The 22,025-nt window shown below is 38.5% G+C and overlaps 1 protein-coding gene across 1 annotated transcript in view; it reads right to left on the bottom strand.

Annotated features, from left to right (window-relative positions):
* Window positions 1-22,025, bottom strand: part of NLK (nemo like kinase) — a 146,596-nt gene that overhangs the window by 12,351 nt on the left and 112,220 nt on the right. Inside the window, exons 4-7 of the mRNA XM_065896963.1 lie at window positions 12,788-12,894; window positions 11,218-11,303; window positions 6,682-6,891; window positions 3,450-3,551 (exon numbers count right to left, since the gene is read on the bottom strand). Of these exons, the coding sequence (XP_065753035.1) occupies window positions 3,450-3,551; window positions 6,682-6,891; window positions 11,218-11,303; window positions 12,788-12,894 (505 nt within the window). The remainder of the gene's footprint in view (window positions 1-3,449; window positions 3,552-6,681; window positions 6,892-11,217; window positions 11,304-12,787; window positions 12,895-22,025) is intronic.

Below are 22,025 nucleotides of genomic sequence, written 5' to 3'. Positions count from 1 at the left end.
TCTTTACAGAAGTATACCCCAACAAATACACTAAAAATAAGCCTAAGTTTCATTTCAGCCTAAACAGTCATCTGATATGCTTTCTCCTTTCCTGTGTTTATATTATATATGCAAGTTAAAAAGAGGGACAGAGAAAAAGAGTCAGTTCAGTCATGCCAGTACCTCTCTAGAATGACACCTGTTAATAATTTAGCATTGGCTCCACAGGAAAGATGCAATACTAGAAATGCTGCATTTCTAATTCCATTTTCTTCCCCTCTAATTTACCAGCCATTATGCCCGGGCAAGAGGCCCTAGATGGTATATGCCACAGTCATCGTGAGCCGACTGCAGGGTGTGGTCACCCCGGCAGCACCGGCCAGGCTGCACAGGGCCTGTTAGATATTTGCTGACAGTCTTCACCCGGCAGCAGAGAAGCTGAGCTCCTCAGTCAGCAGCGTTGAGTTGCACCATGCACGGTGCACTCTAGTAAGCATTCTTGGGATTATATAAAAGAAACCCCCAGTTGAAACATAAGAAGTTTGAATTGAATGAACTCTCTACCATACTCTGAGTCTCTTAACTGTAAGATAAGGTCCCTGTCAGGGGACAGGACCATTTCCACCTCAGTGAAAATATTTTACCTATTTCTGACACAATTAGCTGAGAACAATCTGAGGAATGATGAAGATCTAAACCTTATAAGAGATGAACAAAGGGACTAAGGGCTGATAAGAGACTTTTCAATCCTACCAAAAGGGCGGTGCCTCAACAAGTATCTGCCCTTAATATATCCCTGGGCCATGGCAGCTAAGATTTTGAGTTGTGGAAAAGAGACAGTAAATTAAAAATGCCATATAGTGTTCTTGTCTGCCCCCCGTTCCCTGACTTTAAGGGAACCACTCCCTTTTTCACTCTCAAATCAAGTGGTTTGGCTGGGCTTGATTTCAATCTCTGAACTCCAAGGATGGGCACCTGACCCAGGCCTGGCCAATCATATGGTATATTCCCCTGAGCACCACGACTGGTTCCAGGATGGGCACACAGTTAATACAGGTCAGGAACATACAATGGAATGGGTAAGCTAACACACACCTCCAATCCTTTTCTCCCTATCTACCTTTATTAACTGGGATAGAAAAGACCCATTTTTTTTTTTTAGCTTCTCTTGCCATCTCGGAGGCCACATATCACATAGTTCTGGACAATGACATATAAGCAAAGGTTTGCTAGGCAGGCTTCTGGGAAAACTTTTGCTTTCCTGATAAAAGGAACAGATAGTGCTAGTGCTCCCTTTTTCCTCCATTTTTTCCCTTTGAATATGGATGATTTCTGGACAAGCTACAGTCATTTTGTGACCATGAGGCAATAGGCAAGAGACTATGAAGTCAATATTCTAAAAGATGGCAAAAGCAGAGACAAAGAAAAAAATTAAATCCTCTATGACATAATTGAGCTGCTATGCCATCACCAGACTGCCCACCTCTGGGACTTCATGATATGAGGAAAAAAACTTCTATTTCTTTAAACCACTGTAAGCAAGGTTTTCTATTACTCATAACCAAATACATTCCTAATGGAATCAGAGACCTTCCAAATATTTTTATGGATCTATTTGGGAAAGCTCTTTCCTGAGGATTGATATGCTAATAGAATGCAGGGCTAGACTACTGGTTCCATTTTTGCAAACACATGGGGAAAGCCTGTCTGAAAATGAAGCCACCACACAGGAAAACAGAACAGAAGAGTCAGATTCCTGGCATGAAATATCACTTGACTACCTGAATCCAGCAGAGCCTGAAGTCAGTGGTAGCTCAAGACTTTTCAGTTATATGAGCCAGTAAGTTCCCTTTTTTGCTTAAGTTAGTTTTAACTGTCACAGTGGAAAGAGTCCTGACTGATGTCACGTGCAAGTATGTATATTAATAAACCAACACAAGTATATTAATTTGAGGCAGTAATCTGTGACTTTAAGAAGATAGCCAATAAGGTTCTCCTGTATATGTATATTTTTAAAAAAGTCCCAACAAATAATAGCACATATTTCTGTTTGTACAAATTATGTAAATAAATGCATAGAAAAATATGTCTGGAAAGATACTCTAAAATTAATCCAGAAGAGACTAGGATGGCGTGGGGGTAGCTCTGGATGGCTAACTGTCTGTAAAATTTTGATTTTACATGCACTCACATATTACTTGCATATATACAACAACATTTAAAAAAATTGCTTTGAAGGTATATGCGCCAGGTATTGATAAATTAGTTTAATATTCCTGATACTGGCCAGTAAACTGAACATAACAGACCTTGTTAGTTCTTTCTATTTATATAGCACCTTCCTCTAGGTTAAGACTTACTGTGCTCTTCTAAGGGAGTTAGGGCCCAAATGATTCTATACTTCTAAACTAAATGCAATAGAAGGATGTAACCAGCAGGGGGCTATTTAAAATACCAGCACCTACGTCTCTAGTAGTAAATCTACATTTACTAGTTCAGGCTGGTTTTAGAAGATAACACACTTTACCCATTGCCCTTTTTGCCTGTCAAAATGGAAGCTCTGGAGTCACTAGAATCACAGAGAGGGAACCACAGGGAAAGGTAAGGCCTTGACCAAATGTCTGGCAGGTAACTGAGAGGACTGTCAAACTCAGTCTGTCATTTGGTCTATCAATTAGATCAACCAGATCTTCTAATGATCAATCAGATCATCTAAATGCCCAGTTTAAAAGAAAGCAAGGCAAAGCCCAGGAAAATTAGTTGCCGAGTCTTCCTGTTCAAGCCTTCTCTCTTCTGTTTCGGTTTGTTGTTCCTAGGAAAAGTATTCCCCTTACTCACTCTTCACATCATTAAGCTGTTTTGTCCAAAGGAGATTAGGAAAGTGCTTCTAAAAAATGCTGCTAAATCGACAGGGTGGAGATAATAACCATCTTGTCTTTCTCAGCAGTGACTTGGCTGGTTGCAAGTAATATTGATCAGTGCAAATCTGGCAATCTCTCTTCATACTTCTTTTCTAACAACATTCACATCTGATTCTGTGTTAGTGGCAAGAGTGCAATAGAAACAGCTTCACATTCCTGGCTGGAATAAGAGATACCAGGTATTTTGGCTCAGTATGTGGAAAGTATATCTTGAGTATACATGCACTAGGTTATGGTACTGAGGTCAAAGCTCCACCCCCAGTAACTTTTCCCGGGCACATCAAAAACCAGGAGACAAAAGCCAGGGGTCATTTATTAGCAAAGGTGCTACAAAAATATTTACTTTTTCCTATAGCATTGGAAATTACTATATTCTATTGGGTTTGACAAATATTTCAACATTTTCTTACTTATGGCCATGACATAAAAAAACTAATAAAACCTACAAGTAATGCTTTTGTTTAAAAATCCTCATTTCATTATTCTGTTGGAAGAAAACTCTGCCCAAACAGATGGTTACCAAATACAGAGCCCTTCTTCTCCTCTTACCTGTTTATGAGGACCCCTGAGTATGTGTGCCTTAGCACCTTCACAAGCTGTCCTCATTGCTTCCAGTGATGGTGTGCCCAAGAGATCTGTGATCAAATCCAACTATGAGGAAACATGAAGTACAGATGGACAGTAAGCTCACGGAAACAACATTTCATTACTCTTAAATCACAGCGTTAGAGATGAGGACCAAATTTGGGGGAAAAAAATATTAAGGCAACTTCCAGATTAACTGGTAGGAGCCTCTACTTTCACTTTCTGGCCTTTTTAAAAACAAACAAACAGATAAATGTTTATTAGGAATCTGTAAGATACAAATAGAGAAAATAGTTTTGGCAAGCATGGCATTCTAAGGCTATAGTAATTTAGGGTCTGCATCTGCCTGCCCCATGTCTTGATACTGCAGCCTCTATGATCCTTGTAGAAACAAACTGCACTCTCAGGGACGGCTAATGACTATTGTGTTCAAACAGTTAATCAATGGATTCTGATGCTTCAAACGGATTCAGGCTCATCGAGGAGCTAATCCAAACCAGGCAGCTGTGATTTAGTAAATACTCAGAACATTCACACCTGAAATAAAAGCTAAGTTTGGGCCAGTGCAGACCCTTTACATTCTGGTTATGCTAGAAATCTCTTATACTGGCGAAAAACCGTGTGATTTAGAAAACTATGACACCGCATTAAGGCCACACCTAATTAGCTGTGCACAATAAAGGAGAGCAATAAAAATGGTCTTCTCACAACCAAGTCTTTGTAGGTAGCAAACTACCTTAACAATTTTCTTTAGTGCTATGATTGTTCTAATTTCATAACCCAATTAGCAATAACATTTCATTCTAATTTCTCCAGGATGGAAAATTCTTATCCAGTGAATACTTATTTTCCTGGTTCTGGGGTTGCCAAATACAAAGCACTATTTTCTGCACTTAACTAAGCTATGGGTAGCCATCAGTATCACTGCCCTCCAGGATAATAGAGATTCTCAAGTAGCTTGTTTTGCACAGAATAAAAGATCTCTATATAAAAGCTTTTTGGGAAAAGTGTGTTGGCGATACTTTTGGACCTCTAACAACTACACTAAAGGCCGAAGGAAATGACTGGCTCATGAAAACAAATGGAAATATTGAGAAAGTTGTCTAAAATGTGTCAGACCTATGGATGAGAAACATTTTTATGAAGTCTGCTGGTACTACAGTACATAGGGTATTTATTTCTCGAAGATAAAGGAGAAAATGCTACAGAAAGTATCTACTTCCATTTAGAAGTTAGACTCTTTTTTCATTTTAGATCTTGATTTCTCACTCCAAAATACACTGATGACTGACAGATGTGAAGGAGACTTCAGTGGCTACATGAAACTGGCAAACTCAAGACCTATGTTATCTCTCTAGAAAATGAGATATTTGAATCCCGTTCCAGTTGCTTCACACTTTCCTTTGTACATTCTTTTCAGCAGCAACCCAAGATCCTTGTTCAATATATAGTATTTGAACATCTTAATTTTTACTTAAGCTTTTCTGTATGGCAGCTTATGTCCAGATATGACATATCATCTTACAGGTAAGTCTGTTGAACTCTACTTTCTAAAGAAATTGAATAGTAAAATGAATATTATCAATAGTATCCAACATTAGATTATATATGATAATTTTTTATCACCAGGATCAATTTTAAAAGATGTAAACTTAAACAAAAAGACTGAATGTATAGCAGAGAAATAGATTTAAATGTTGATCAGAGCATATATAGTTTCTAATGTATCAGTTAACAATTCTTGGTAGATAGAGCATAAAGGAAATGATTTCATTTTTGGTCAGGTGCATGAATTATTTACAAAGATACACAATAGTTAGGGTGATCTTTTAAAATGTGATCAATCAAAATCTTAACACTCCCTTGCTCAAAACCCTTGCTCAAAAACAGAGAGCTTTCCATCACACTTTGGATAGAATAAAATCCAAAGTCCTTATCAGGTCTCCATGGTCAGGCTCTTTCTCTCTGACCTCATCTCTTACATACTCTTCCTTAATCAAGCCATGCCTCCAACACGCCACACTTGTTCCTGCCTCAAAGGGCTTTGTTATGCTGGTTGTCCCTTTTGTCCCAGGTATGCCTCACCTCCGTCCAGGCACCTTCTGGTTGTCCCTTTTCCTGATATCTTCCCGGTATCTTGCTCCCTCATTTCACTTGGGTCACTCCTCAAATGTTATCCCTTTAAAGAGTCCTTTAGCACTGCTCTGCTCCATCATCATTCTCTATCCCTAACCTGGTTTAATTTTTTTCTTCATAGAATTTATCATTACTTGGGATTATATTTATTAGTATACTTATTTTCTATCTCATGTGAAAGTTTCACAAAGCTTTGTCTTATTTATGGCTGTATCCCTCACACCCTGGCACACCACCACCACAACCATCATAACTGCTAACGTTTACTAAGTGCTTACTAGACCCCAGGCCTTACTTTCAGCTTTACTACTTCATTTAATCTGCACAACTGTCCTGAGGAACAGTTTAACTTGCCCAAGATTTGACAGATAGCAAATGGCAGAGCTAGGATTTGAACCCACCAATTTGATTCTACGGCCTGACTCATCATTGTTACGTTATTCTCACGCAAACAATATTGTTAAAATTTATGAATAAAAAATACTTAGGAATTACCCCAAAGAAAATATGGGTAGTAATGAATTAGCTATAAAGACGGACAGTTAAAGTATAATATCAGGAACGGTTTCCTGAAGCTACAGTTTAATCAGCTCCTGATGTTCTCTGCCACATTTAAATATTTTAGCTCAATAAAGGTTAGAAAGGGTTTCTAAATGTTCATATTTAAAGAAGTCAACACTTAAAATTTATATTCTAAGCACAAGGTGTAAGTACATTAAGTCACCCAATACATTTTCATGTCAGATCCATTCAGTTAGAAAGAACAGAGGCCCTCTAACCACTGGAGATTACACCTGTGCAAACTGTCACATCTGAGTCTGCTGCCATGCATCAGTGCGTGTAATAAAGTCAACATTCCCTCTAATAGGCTCGTAAGTTGCAAAATCAATATCTCTGTAATCTTCAACTTCATAACTTTCTGAATTTTAAGTGAACTTGAATTTGCTGAAAGCAATTTAGACAGTACAATGAATAAGCCCAAGACATGTGTGCAAGATGGTTTTTCCTTTAAATCTGTAACAGAATTGAAAAGCTCCTAAAGCCTAAAGTGAAATCATACCTGCTGAATGGGACTCTGTGCCTGAAACAGTATTCTTCGTCCTAGTAGTTCTGCAAAGATACATCCGACAGACCAGATGTCAATAGCATTGCTGTAATGACGGCTGCCCATCAGGATTTCCGGAGCCCGATAATACTGAGTAACAACTTCCTGAGTCATGTGACGGGATTCATCTAATTCTTCCACTCTGGCCAATCCAAAATCACAAATCTAAATAGAAAAGATTATCAAAATATTGTCAAACAAATATATTTACAAGTTTAAAAGTAAAACAAAATAACAAAAAACTAAAATCTTGATAGACCTCTGAACTTTGAAAAGTTTTCAATGATATAGGCAGAGTATATTTGTGTCAACATAATTTGATCTTATTTGGATGAAAGGGAAGAAAAGTCTCAAACTTCCATATTTCTATATAAAATGATGTATTATAAAGATATGCTTTTCATTTTTCATCTGTTTTCAACTGTAACTAACTGAACAAACAAAAAGCAGCTGAATGCATACTTCTAGGTTTAATGAACAAATCAAGCTAATTTATTTTCAAGGCTGGCTTATGGAGGAAGATATTACAAGGAAAATCTTGAAGACCTCCTAAGCTAACTATGTTCACTATCTTTTGTTTGTTTGTTTTTGGCCGCACCACATGGCTTGCAGGATCTTGGCTCCCCCGAGCAGAGATGGAACCTGGGGCCCCGGCAGTGAAAGCGCCAAGTCCTAACCACTAGACTGGAGGAAATTCCCATATGTTCACTATCTCAATGGAATATATATAGTAAAATTTCTTTAAAGCTATGGGTTTCAAACGGGGTCCTGCTGAATCCAGTTCTGAGGAGGTATTTCAGGAATTCCGTAAACATTTTACCTAAACTTCACATGTATCTATTTAAAATATACACTCAAATGTGTGAATATGTCAAAATGTAGCACACTGTAGAATAACAATGCTAACAGGTTCCTTCATTTCTTCACACCATTAACATTTAATTAATTGAGTGCCTGTTATATTTTAGACAGTATGCTAGAACTTGGAGACAAAATGGTAAATGAGAAAGACTGATTAATTTACATGTGGACCTAGGAATAAATCTTTTCTTGCTCTTTCTGTTTAAGTGAAAAGTATTTGGAGGTTGCAAGGTGAGCTGTTAGTAAATAGCAGCAGTGCCACCACCAGCAACTTCTGCTTATTTTCAGGAATTAAGATTTTCTTGACACTGGGCAACCAAAACAAAAACTGGGAGCACTAAGGATGAGATAAAAGAGGAATGACCATCTAAGCTCCAGTGTTCTCACTGATTAACTCTGAGTCAATATTATAAGGGACAAAAAGAACACTTTTTATCTGTCTTCTAAGTTGAGGTCCCAGCATAATATTTCATTTGAAAAAAGGGTCTGGAAGCTTAAAAAAACTTGAAAACCACGGCTTTAAAGAAAACAAATTTTACCCCTAATTTTTGGCAATCCTCTCTTTTTATCTTGAATGTACTATGCCTGGTCACATCAAATGAATTCATGTTTGTATGTGGGGATGAAGAAGTATAACATCTTTAAAACTTAAAAATGAAAGTACATTTCCAGATCACACAGGAAAAACTACACCAAAAAGGAAGAAAGGCATATGTTGTTTTTCAAATCCTCCCAAAGGCCAGTGTTCAAATAACACATAATGTTTAAACGCTCTATTACTTGGCCAAAAAATTTTAGGATATCTTTTAAAACAAAATAAAACTAAAGGAAAGGACTTAAATCCACTTTAATTTTCTTGTATTTATACTAAAAAGAAAAAAAAAAACAACCAACCACCTACCCAGCAGAAAATGTTTTCTCTTATAAAACAGATATGGAATCATTTTTGGCAATTTATCTGGAAGACAGGCTAAATTCAAAGTAAGAAGCTTATATGGTCAGATAACCAAAAAGATATTCGATTTCCAGCAAAATTATCTGTTTTGTGCCTAACAGTAAACAAAATATATTCACAATCTGAAAGGGCGTTAATTTTTAAAAAATGTTTTATCATAATTATTTTCTATGCATTTTTACGTTTGAGAAGAGAGAATTGGCATCAGTAGACTGGCACTCTACTCTGGCTTTTAAAAGTAGGCTGCTAAGAAAAGTTAAAGGAACAGAGCAAAATTTCAATTTGTTCTCATCTGTATGTTGTTTATTCATAAATGACATTTTCTTTTTACTCATTCATGTAGCCAGAGGTTACAATACCATAACGATTTGGAAAACGGACTGCAAGCAGCTAATGGCGTCAAGCATGACAGATTCTACACAAATGCTTTGTGAAGTTCTCCAACCAGAAACTGAAATAAGAAGAAACTGGCTTAAATTGTCATAAAGTGATCTGGTATGAATAGGACAAAGAATTCCTGACTATAAGGTTTTTTTTTTAAAAACCAGGGTTTATTTATTTTTAAAATATTTATTTATTTATTTTTGGCTGTGTTGGGTCTTCATTGCTGTGCACGGGCTTTCTCTAGTTGCGGAGAGCGGGGGCTACTCTTCATTGCAGTGTGCAGGCTTCTCATTGCGGTGGCTTCTCTTGTTGTGGAGCACGGGCTCTAGGCGCACGGGCTTCAGCAGTTGTAGCACGCGGGCTCAGTAGTTGTGGCTAGTGGGCTCTAGAGCACAGGCTCAATAGTTGTGGTGCACGGGCTTAGTTGCTCCACGGCATGTGGGATCTTCCTGGACCAGGGCTTGAACCCCTGTCCCCTGCATTGGCAGGCGGATTCTTAACCACTGCGCCACCAGGGAAGTCCCTGAGTATAACGTTCTTAATTTTTTTTTTAAGAATAAAAATAGGTTATGGGGATAGGTTACAGCTCTTTTTATTTTTATTTAAAAATATTTATTTATTTGGCTGCGCCGGGTCTTAGTTGCCACATGTGGGATCTAGTTCCCTGACTAGGGATTGAACCCGGGCCCCTGAACTGGGGGCGTGGAGTCTTAACCACTGGACCACTAGGGAAGTCCCTACGGCTCTTTTTAAAAAGTGATGGTGGCAGAGGAATGAACTCAATGACCTATAGAAGGAATATTTACTTTAGTGGGTTTTGGGACAATTAATTTTCTGTGGAAACAAAAGAATGAACTACAATATTAGTTGTTTTCAGGGAAGATATGAAAAATAGGTTTTAAATCTTTCTAGAGTTAAAACAGGAACAGAGTTCTTCAAGGATAAAGTGAAGGGAAATTTTTTATTCAAAAGCAGTATAACATCAGCTTTTGAAGAAAACTGGCCCACAGTTTAAAGAAAGCATTTAAGATAAAACTGAAATTTGGGCTTCCCTGGTGGCGCAGTGGTTGAGAGTCCGCCTGCCGATGCAGCGGACGCGGGTTCGTGCCCCAGTCCGGGAAGATCCCACATGCTGCGGAGTGGCTGGGCCCGTGAGCCATGGCCGCTAAGCCTGTGCATCCAGAGCCTTTGCTCCGCAACGGGAGAGGCCACAACAGTGAGAGGCCCGCGTACTGCAAAAAAAAAACAACAAAAAACCCCTGAAATTCATTTATATACTTGGTTTTAAGGTTTAGTTTAACTGCCAACAAGCTAAGTACTAATGACAGTCTTTAAAATATGTTTAAAAAATGTTTAAAATAAGACAACATCTATAAACAGTTCTTTTCTTTTTCAAATATATCAGTTGAAATGTTAAGAATATTTACTGTAGACTGAAGCACCATATAATACTTTAGCCACTCATAAAATAAGAGGAGTTTTAATTTGCTTACACAGAGATGACTCAGCTCTAGGAAGGCCCTTATCTCTAATTTCTATAATAGGAAAAAATATGGTGGGCCCCTCACTAGGAGTTCTGCTAATACACATCTCTATTAGGGGTAGGGTATATGTACACATGTGGATTTTGCTATTTGTGAGCCACTCTAACAAAAGACAATGGGGTGGGGATGGTACTGGGGTAAGAATAAAAAACTGAAATTGACATCTTGAGATTTGCGGGCTGCTAACCATAATAAATCCTGTAATCAATACCCCTTCAGAGGGATAACTGAGAATTGGTTACTGTATACCGTGGAACTACATTTGACCCTTTCCTGGCTTAGTATTTTCACTTTAAGTGTTTCTATTTCCCTACTTTGCTGCCTCAGTCAAAAAGCATATACAAATGTTAGCTGTGCAAAAACATATAGACAGTCTTCTTAAAAGCCACACTTGATTCTTACGTAAGTAGCTTACTGGTCTTCCAATCTTTCTTCTGATATACACTTCCTTTATAATAGAACCATCTGAAAAGAAATCACCTTCTCTATTCTTATTTCTAGTCACACTGAAATTCCAATTCCAATGTTTCCAAAACATGTGCAAAATATCACCAAGAAACCATGAGCCAAGACTACAAATTAGTTACTATGTCCATGACTAGTGATATTGCTAGAGAACACTGGGTTCTTTAATTTTTGGTAAAGTGATGAAAATAAATTTAACCATTTCTTTCACAAAAACATGTTCTTAAACGTGCCTTGACGTTCCAATTTTTTCTTACATGTTTAAATAAACTGAAAAGCTACCTTTAGAACACAGTTGCTGTTCACAAGGAGATTCCCTGGCTTAATGTCTCGATGTAAAATGCCAGCTGAATGGAGATATTTCAAACCTGAAACAACAAACAGACTTAACTGCAGATACTTAATTCCTTTTACTCAACCAATGATTTGGGGAAAACCACAGAAACAAGAGTACAGGATTTTAAATTGTTCTCTAAATAACTGCATAATGAACATTATTAAAAACTTGAGTTAGCCCTACCTCAAAAAACTATAATTTATAAAATGTCATCAAAGGTTTGCACAGTCTAGAGATAATGTCTATAATTCGAAAGATTATTGAGGTTTAAGTATATAGACAAGCGTTCCAAGCACTGGAGTTAAGGCTGACCAGACCAATAACCTTGAATTGTTCACAAGTGTGGCTACTGGAGCTCTCTGCTATTGATACTCTCAACCTGTGATTGTGAGCTGCTCCCACAAAATAGTTCCCATCAACCAGCAGGGAGCCTTTCCCAGGACAGATCTTCACTGATGAGACAAAATTCAGAAACTTGCCCAGGTTTGTTGGTAGTATTCTCCACCACTAAGAATCAAGAGGGTAATTAATTACTTTAAAAATATTTTTGACATCTTGAAAGACTGTGGGCTTTAGCACTGCTAAAGATCACAGCTTCAAGGCTGAGAGTCTTCTGAATATAGCAAATCCCTTTTTTTTACAAGTGTGAAAAAAAAGTCCAATAGCCAATATCTCCCCTCTACCCCCACCCCACCCCCATCCCCAAATATCAACAAATCTACAGAAGGTGAACTTTCTAGCTTTAACACTGTATGTGCTTTAATTCTTTTGGCAGATGCTTGTCAATTTTGATAAAGAATGTCTTAATTCTTTGAATCCCGTGGGAGAAAAAAAGTACTTTACTAGGTAAGAAAACGGTTTCAGCTTTAAACAACTCTCCATTTGTAATGGCAAAATTCTGAAGGACACACCTGATGGCCAGAGGAAGCTCCAACAATGTCAGCCCAAATCGCTTTTCTGTCAAGTCAGTGCTCTTTAATGAGCCAGCCTAGAGAATTAGTTAGCTGGCTGTTTCTATCAGTCTCCTCCATGCTTGCAGAGTCATTTTGCTTTTCTAGAGTTGAACTCAGGCATGCCTGCCAACGCTCAGGCCAGGCCCACCTACTGCTGGCTTGAAGAATGTATGTTATCCATAGGGAACACAGTTCCTTTTCAATTTAGTCATCTGATGCCAGCCACACACTCCTACTAAAGGCTGTTTAGTGGAAACTTTGTGACAAAGCATTCTTGTTTGACAAACCATCTTGCTTATTTACCTCCCTATATTAACCCCCTCGACTACCTAATGAATTAGATAGGCCCTTCTCTTCCATCACTGAAAATAAGAACCACTTGGCTACCCTTAAAAGCCTCTTATTTAACATCAAGTATAGAAATTATTAAATATACCTTGGTCAAAAGAAAGAAGTTGTTAGGGAAGAAGTAAGCCTTGGAAGGTCAGATTAGTTCAAATGCAAAGCAAAACATTTCATTTATACAGTGACACTACCTTTTTCTTCATAAAGAAAAACTTACCTCGCAAAATCTGATAAAGAAAAACTTTGACATGATCTGAGCTGAGTGGTTGAGGAGAGACGATAATTTTATGCAGGTCACTCTGCATCAATTCTGTGACAACATATCTTGAGGTTTCAAGTTAAGGAGAGTTCCGAGAATTCAGCCCTCAATCCCTGCAAAGTAGGTACCAGGTCTAAATAACTTCTGTTCTTAAGGCTGGAAAAAGCTTACGGAAAGAAAGCTTCTCGACAGCATGAAAGAGGTGACAATTCCAGCCCTCACAAGATAAAACACTGCCAAAATTAAAGAATTTAAAAAAGTTAGCATAAGTAAACAACCAAGTGACTTCACTATAATTAGCATTATAAAAGAGAAAAACAAGGGTAAATATTTTCAATGATAGCTGGGCCAGGAAGAGTGTGAAGACCAGTCTGAGGGTCTATTCAGACATGTTACTGGAGTGTCCTTTGAACCCCAAGAAAGGGTTGTTGGTCTCACCCTAGGCCACCACGGCACCAATGGAAAAGATGACAACCTACCTATCAACTGTGGCTTAAGTTACTCTATAAATCATGGTACTCCTAAAACTACGCAAATGGTTAGTTCAAATCCAAATCTCTCTACAATCTTCACAACTGAATTCTTTTATTATTTAACTTTTTATATATTTATACTTCCCTTACTAAATTTTAAGCTTCCCATGCTTTGCACTCTGTTATACCCTCAGGGTTTTGCTCAATCAACACAAGGCAGATGATCAAAGGCTGGGGCGCAGGGAGCAATGGAGATGGGAATTCAGGACTCTTGTGAAGGCACCACCTTTTGCTGTATCTAGAAAAGGAAAGATGCATGTCTTACTCTGCCTGCAGTTAAGAACTCCTTAAAAGTCTGGGCGAGCTTTATGATTTAAATAATATAAGCTTCCTTAAGACAAGGGGAGAGGGCCTTTGACTTTAGGAGGCTCCTACCAGGATTCAAATTCTTCTGACACCTTGTAAAAGTCAGTTTCACATTCTGAGTCAAACAGTAAGGCTTCCCTGGCCCTGTGCACCTGAAAGCAGGCAAGACAAAAATGTCAGTTATTTTGCTTTCTGACATAGTTCCTCAGATCCTAAAATTCTTCTTCCAGAAAGATATTATGGAGGCTGTAGTATTAGGGTGCTTACCATTAGCTATAAACGAACTAAGAGGTCCTGGGGCTCTTGTTTCAGCATTTACATGCTTGTTTTTGCTAATTTTTTTTTTTTTTTTTTTTTTTTTTTTTTGCGGTGTGTGGGCCTCTCACTGCTGTGGCCCCTCCCGTGTGGAGCACAGGCTCTGGACGCGCAGGCTCAGCGGCCATGGCTCACGGGCCCAGCCGCTCCGCGGCATGTGGGATCCTCCCGGACCGGGGCACAAACCTGTGTCCCATGCATCGGCAGGCGGACTCTCAACCCCTGCGCTACCAGGGAAGTCCCGTTACATGCTTGTTTTAAGGGTAAATGCTGGGCTTATAAAAACAAAGACAAGAAGGAATCTGCCTTCAAAACTTAAATTTTCAAAAAGTTATGTTAGGCTTTGTATCTTACCCTTATGAGCTTTAAAAAGTCTCTTCTAGTAAGTGATTATTATTTGGGGAGAAGGATTTAAAAACACTTCTAATTTAATGTTTTAGCAAACATAGGTAGGAAAAGGGACAACTTGGGAGTAAGGGAGAATAACTGATAACACTCGACACACCATAGTTGGAAACGCCCTCCTCCTTGAGACATTTTCTTCAACTGGCTAGCAGGACACCCAGCTGTTGACTTTCCTTCTCCCTCTCTGGTTCTTTCTTCTCAGTCCTCCTTTGTTGGTGCTCTTTCCCAAGCACTTAATGTTGAAATGCCCCAGGGCTTGGTCCTCTTCTCTCTCTCTCTCTCTTTTTTTGGTCATGCAGCATGGCTTTTGGGATCTTAGTTCCCCAACCAGGGACTGAACCTGGGTCCTTGGCAGTGAAAGCACAGAGTCCTAACTACTGGACTGCCAGGGAAGTCCCTGGTCCCCTTCTCTTTCGATACTCACTCTCTAGGGTAATGGGATCCAGTCCCATGACTTTAAATAACATCCATGCTGATGACTCCCAACTTTGTATCTCTAGTTAATCTTCTTTCCTTAAGTCCAGGCTTGTCTATCAAACTGTCTACTCATCATCTCCATGGGATGTCTAACTGACAGCTCGAACTACCATGTCCAAGATGTATTCTCTCTCTTTCCCCCATTACACACTTTCTAGGTGTAGGCTTTCCCACAGCAAACCTATTTTTCCAGCAGGTTGGTCACACCACAAACCACAGACCTTGGAGTCAACCTTGATCCCTCTCTCACTCTGCCTCCAATCCTATTGGTTCTTTCAAAACTTAGCCACAGAATTAGACCACTTCTTATCATGTCCACTATTACCAGCCTGGCCCAAGACCCCTAGATTTCTAAAACAATTCTAAGCCAGAATACATTTTTCACTGTTATATTTTGTCTGTATATTGAGTCACCTTATTATATAGAAAATCCAATTTTAAGGTTTTTATACTCTTAGGTTTAATTTTTATGTTAGGTTTTATTAACCAGGCTCTTTCCAAAGAAATTAGTGAGGAAATGAGATTTGGCACGTAGAATTTCCTTATAGGAGTTTTCAGTGACATGTTAGAATCTTTCTATAAGATGATATACATCAGTTAAATTACAATATTATTATCAAGGTTAGATTTAGTTATCTTAATAGTTAAAAAATTTCCAAACACACAGAAAACTTGAAATAATTAAACAGTGATCACCATATATATGCCTACCACCTAGATTTACACTTAATGTTTTGTCATATTTGCTTCAGTGCACATTTACCCATGGCCCTTTCCATTCATCAATTCATCTTATTTTTTAGAGGCACTTCACATAATCATGCTTTAGAACGAAAGCCAGATTATGTCACTTTCCTGAAAAACCTTCCCATTTCATATAGAGGAAAAGTCAAAGTCCTTAAAATGTCCTTGCAGGGCCATAAATGATCTGGCTTTCTTCCTTCTCTAACCTGTCACTTTCCTCTTTGCTGTTCTCTGAAAATGCTAAACACACACTAACCTTAGCCCCTTCCTTTTTCTCTGCCTGGACTGTGCTTCCCCAGACATCTACTTGGCTAACTCTTTCACCTCCTTTGTATCTTTGCTTCAATTTTATCTTTCGATTGAGGCCAACTTTGACTACTCTAATAATGTGTCCTGCATTCCTCGTCCAATTGCTACCCCCTCGCACAGCCCTACTTTTTCTTTTTTCCTTTAGTATTTATCCTACATAATTTACTTATTACATCTATTGTTTGTCTCTCTAATCCTTCTCCATGAGGGCAAGGGTTTTTTCTCTGTATTGTTCACAAGTCTATCCAAAAGTCTCAGAAGAAACAATGCCTACATATAGTAAGTCCCCTGTAAATATCTGTTGAGTGAATGAATATATATTGAGCACCTACTAGGTATTAGCCACTCCATTAAGTATTTTAAATATATCATCTCATCTAATTTCCATGGCAATCCTACAAGATAGGCAGTGGTATCCCCAATTACAGATGAGAAAATTAAGGCTAACAGAAGGCAAGTAACCTGCCTAAGGTTACATAATAGTGAAATTGACTATGTTTAAATTATTTCAACGGCCCTACACAATTTAGGATTTTACCTTCTTTTCTTTTGAGTTATATTTTAAAAAACTCTAATAGGGCTTCCCTGGTGGCACAGTGGTCGACAGTCCGCCTGCCGATGCAGGGGACACGGGTTCGTGCCCCGGTCTGGGAAGATCCCACATGCCGCGGAGTGGCTAGGCCCGTGAGCCATGGCCGCTGAGCCTGCGCGTCCGGAGCCTGTGCTCCCCAACGGGAGAGGCCACAACAGTGAGAGGCCCGCGTACCGCAAAAAAAAAAAAAAAAAACCTAATAAAATATACTAAATGTTCAGTGTTCTTTATAGAAGAATTTCAGCTAATAAATACAGAAGTAATGATAGATTAGGGGGGAAAAATCGCTGTTTTGCAACCTCTATGACACCACGGATCTAAGGTACCAATTATCAATGGTTGCTAAAACCACTTGAAAGGAATGAGACCCACATCAACTCAATCCACCACTCAATCTTAGCAGCAGCACTTACTGTGGGACAAGGTATTATGTCCCTGTGATATACACACCACTGCCTAGAAAATATTCATGTCTTAAAAAACAATATAATCAATCTTCTAGTTCTAATTATCAGTTTACTAGAAATAGGGGAAATAAAAAGTCATCACAAGGAAGCAATCAGCTAAACACACAATGTGGATCATTCTCCAGGAAAAATATCTCCAAAAAATCAATGAGAAAGAAAGAAAGAAAGGGAGGGAGGAAGAAAGTAAGAGAGAGAGAAAGGAAGGCGGGAAGGAAGGAAGAAAGAAAGAAAGAGAGAAAGAGAAAGAAAGAAAGAAAGAAAGGGCGGGGTTGTGAGGGGAAGGGAAAGGAAGAATGTTTGGGATAAAAAGTCTCAAGAAATATAATAACCAAATGCAATATATGTACTTTGTTTAGATCCTGAGTCAAACAAACCTGATTAAAAAAAGAGATCTTTGAGGCAATCAGGGGATAGTAAGGAATTAGCTCATTTTATTAGGTTATGATGGTTATGTTTTTAAGGCCCTTACCAGTTAGAAATGCGTATTTAAGTATTTTTAGGTACAATAATGTGATAGTTGGGATCTACTTTAAAATAATACAGCTCTCCTTTCCCCCTCCTCTCAATAAAAAGGAAATGAGACTGGCAAAATGATTACTAATTGCTGAAGCTGGGTATTGTGTATATGATAGATATTATACTATTGTCTCTCCTTTTGTGTATTTTTAAAAATTTTCCAATAGTTAAAAAAAAAAATTCATCACAGAACTAGGGAAATACAAAGAAGCCAGAGTATAAAAACTACATAGAATCCCACCTCTTTGAATTAACCTATATCTTCATGTAATTGTTGTGTATGCATACCTATATGTATATTTAAAACTGGGATTATAGCATACACATGGCTTTGCTGCCTGTTTTCTTGCAGAATTTTTATTACTGTAGAGGGTTCTAATGTATGGATATATTTATAATTCAGTTAACCAATCTGTCATTGTTGAAACTCCAAGTTATTCCTAATTTTTTAAACTATTTTCAATAACCATGAGATAAATATCCTACATATATAGCTTTATGTGAATCTGATTATTTCCTAGTGATATATTCCTTGTAGTGGAATTATCGTGACAAAGTAGATTTTATATATCTATATCTATATCTATATCTATATATATATATATATATACACACATACACACACATATATTTTTTTGAATGTAAAATATCTTGTGAATATCTTTCCATGGTATACAATTCTTTTGTATCATTTAAAGTGCTTAAATAGGGACTTCTCTGGTGGCGCAGTGGTTAAGAATCTGCCTGTCAATGCAGGGGACACAGCTTCGAGCCCCGGTCCGGGAAGATCCCAGATGCCACGGAGCAACTAAGCCCGTGCGCCACAACTACTGAGCCTGTGCTCTAGAGCCCGCGAGCCACAACTACCGAAGCCTGCGTGCCTAGAGCCCATGCTCCGCAACAAGAGAAGCCACTGCAATGAGAAGCCCGCGCACCGCAACGAAGAGTAGCCCCCGCTCGCTGCAACTAGAGAAAGCCTGTACGCAGCAATGAAGACCCAACGCAACACCCCCCCGCCCAAAAAAGTGCTTAAATAGCATTCCAATTTATGTAATATGGCATGACTTAAGCAATCTCCTACCAATTGGCCTTTAGGTTATTACTGTTGGTTTTTTTTTTTTTTTTTTTTTTGGCGGTACGCGGGCCTCTCACTGTTGCGGCCTCTCCCGTTGCACAGCACAGGTTTCAGACACGCAGGCTCAGCGGCTACGGCCTACGGGCCCAGCCGCTCCGCGCCATGTGGGATCCTCCCGGACCGGGGCACGAACCCATGTCCCCTGCATCGGCAGGCGGACTCTCAACCACTGCGCCACCAGGGAAGCCCAGGTTATTACTGTTTTGACTGTAATGTAGCTTTGTGTGTGTGTGGGGCAGCGGCATAGAGCTTTAATTTTGTTTCACAAAGGATCCTCAATTACGTATAGATCCTCTCTCTTGGGTTAATCCATTTCTCTAGAGAAGAGCCCTCCAAACTTCTGTCTTGGAGGGCACAGGCCAGGTTGCCAGTGTTCTGTATTAGTGGGGGATGGGGCCAAAGACACCACAGCTCCACTCATGCTGTCTCCAGGGAATAAAGCATTATATGGTCTCCTGCAGAATAGGAGACGATCTGAACATCTGAACATCTTACTACTTCTTACACAGGCTTGCAACCAATTCTGTGTTTAGGCCTGCCTGCACCCCTACTTTCTGAGATATTTGATGCCTCCAAACCCTGAGCTGCTCTGATGTTCTGAGCAAGAACTAACTTGTTTCTGGGTTTTCATTACTGCCAGCAGAGGTTTCTGCCTCTTCTAGTTTGAGTTCCTGACCCTTTACTGACATTTTAGGGGGGCTTCAGGAAGAATTGGCAGTAAAGATTTGTGTTCTATCAACTGTGTTTTCAGGTTGAAAACTGTTTACATGTTTATTGGCCATATATATGTGTGAGTATGAGAGAGGGAAAAAGAGAGAAAGAGTGAGAGAGAGACTTGTTTCTTTTCTTTACTCAATTTTCTACTGGGGTGATAATTTATTTGTAAAAGTGCCTTACATATTAAGGATATTAACCCTCTTGTATATACTAAAAAATTTTCCCACTAGGAAATCTTAATCACAGGATAGAGACAGGAAAAAACTTCTGTTTGCACCATTAAGCCTTAATCAGAAGTCCTAATATTCCTGAGTTGGTTCCAGAAATCTCAAGGGACGAAAACAAAGGAACATTACACAGGAAAAAAACCAAGACAGAACAACAGAACAAAACCAGAAAAACTTCACAACTGCTATCCCTGTATTAAGTACTATCCAACTTAATATCAACTTGCAGTTTTACTCAGGGAAAAAAATTCCTAAAGAGAGTACTCATCTGTATGGGATGTCAGCCATGTCTTCTGAGTTTATTGACAATTTTTTCTTCCTGCCAGGATTGAAAAGTTCTTGCATGGAAGTGAAGAGCAGGTTATATTCTATTCTGCCTCACATATCTGTATAAAACAGGCAGCCAAGTTGCGATTCCAGAATCTCTACTGTTACTGGTGACAGTTGGTATGCATGCAAACAGCAGAGAGAAAACATCTTAATTTTCAAGTTATCAGGTTGAATTCTCAGGGCTGGCACTTGAAAAATCTTGCTTTGACTTATAAAAGGAACGAATTGATACAAACGCCAAAAACAGAGAATAAGTATGAAATAATGTCATATGCTTTCTTCTAACAGTGACTATATTTTCAAAGAAAAGGGAAAATCAAAACACTGTCTGGCTGGAATGGGTACTGTTCTAATCAGATATTTTATAAATAATTACTAATTTCAGAAAAAACTCTTACGTTTCACTTAGCATTACGAAACATATATTTCCAGATCAGGGTGTTGTTCACATCCTACAACTGTTGGATTTGAACTGACAATGTTGAACCATTTTGACCACCAAAAATAGTAATTTCACATTGTTCAACCTAACACAGAGCAAAGTATTACCAGATATCAAAAAAACCCTGAAAAACAAGGCATTCAAAATGAATGATTTCAAGTGGTAAGTCAATTCTTCTATACTAAGAGCCCATACATATGTGCACAGTTTCTTACAAAATATAAACCAGCAGGTATTCCCTCTGCTAAATGCAAATAACTAGATTACTATGTTACTGTCCTCAGGATCTGTGAATTTAAAAAACCTTTCATTCAATCTCCTGTTATAATATTTAAGAAAGAAGAGTTTAGAAGAGTGTTACTTTCATATCTCTGCTTCTTGAGAAGATGATATGCTGGGTTAAAAAAAAATGAAGGTAGGTTAATAAACTTTTTTTTTTTTTTAATAAACTCTTAATTTAACCAGAAAGTCCAGGGCAAAACCACAAACAGCCCTGTCTACCTTGATCATTTTGTTTACCTTTGTGCAGAGATGCTTTCCCCTCCTCTAATATCTTTTAAACATAAAAGTCTGATAAATTTTAAATGTATGATTTTTACAAAGTGATTAAAACAGCCACTCTGCACAGAGTAAGTTCTGTCAAACTTCAGTTTAGCAAAGTAAATTCTTCAGGGTTGAAATGAATATTTTTCACCTCACGAATAAAGCATTTTTTTCTTCACAGAAAACAAGCCAACGACCAGGCCAACCTTAAAAAATTTTATTTCTCTGGAAAATACAATTCCTGAATTTGGAGATTTAACAATATAGCTGCAGAAATTTAGAAGCAACACACACCACTTTATGATAAGGTTTCTGCTTTGCTCTAGCAGAAATCCTCTGAAGTCTCAATCCCTAGCATAATGTCTCCCAGATGTCTCAACTAGTTGCCATGCCAACTAAAGCAGCTTAAATTAAATGAGGGCCTGAAAAGGCACCTGCATCACTCCAGGTCTGTTGCGCATTAAATAAAGCTCTCTTGACAGGGACTCAGAGGTGCCATTAACTTGAACAGCAGCTATCTGATTATTGTTTCTGAGTAATTTAATGAGGGTCTCCAAACAAGAAGAAAAACAGGGTGCTCTTTCCCTCTCCCGTCCTTCTAAATGGGACAGCCTCTCCGACAGCCGGTGCACCCACTGGGTCAATGACTTTGCTGTGGCCTTTTAAGTTAGCATTGGGTAAAGGTAAAACACAGGACCAAAGTTAGGACTTTCAGGAGAATATCAGCAGATTAACCATTTTCCCTTATTAAAACTCATCATTAAAAATATGGTTGTAAAAAACACACTGTGCATGGTATGCTACCTCAGAGCGATCTGAACAGCGCTGCTATAAAATAAATCACTGCTGATTGCAGCAATTAGTTAAGTAGCTCCATGAAATATGGATTTCAGAATGTACTGATTTGCTTCAGAAAAAACGAAAGATGCAAATTAACAATTGCAAATGCAAGGGTGGGGGCGGTGGCGGGGTATGGCAGCTCTTGATGCCTCAGGTGCCCAAGAGACACAAACGTTTCTGTGTTGTTTTAAAGAGTTAATTGTGTATGGTTTTTTGTTTTGGTAATACTGACATTTCAGAAGCTTCTTTATATATAACAGGGTAGAAAATAGTCCTTTTGCTGCTTTCTCAATTATTA

Source organism: Phocoena phocoena, chromosome 19, assembly GCF_963924675.1.
Source record: "Phocoena phocoena chromosome 19, mPhoPho1.1, whole genome shotgun sequence".
NCBI classification, from domain to species: Eukaryota; Metazoa; Chordata; class Mammalia; order Artiodactyla; family Phocoenidae; genus Phocoena; species Phocoena phocoena.
Note: the sequence above shows the minus strand (reverse complement) of the source record. Positions and strands in the feature narration are given on the sequence as shown.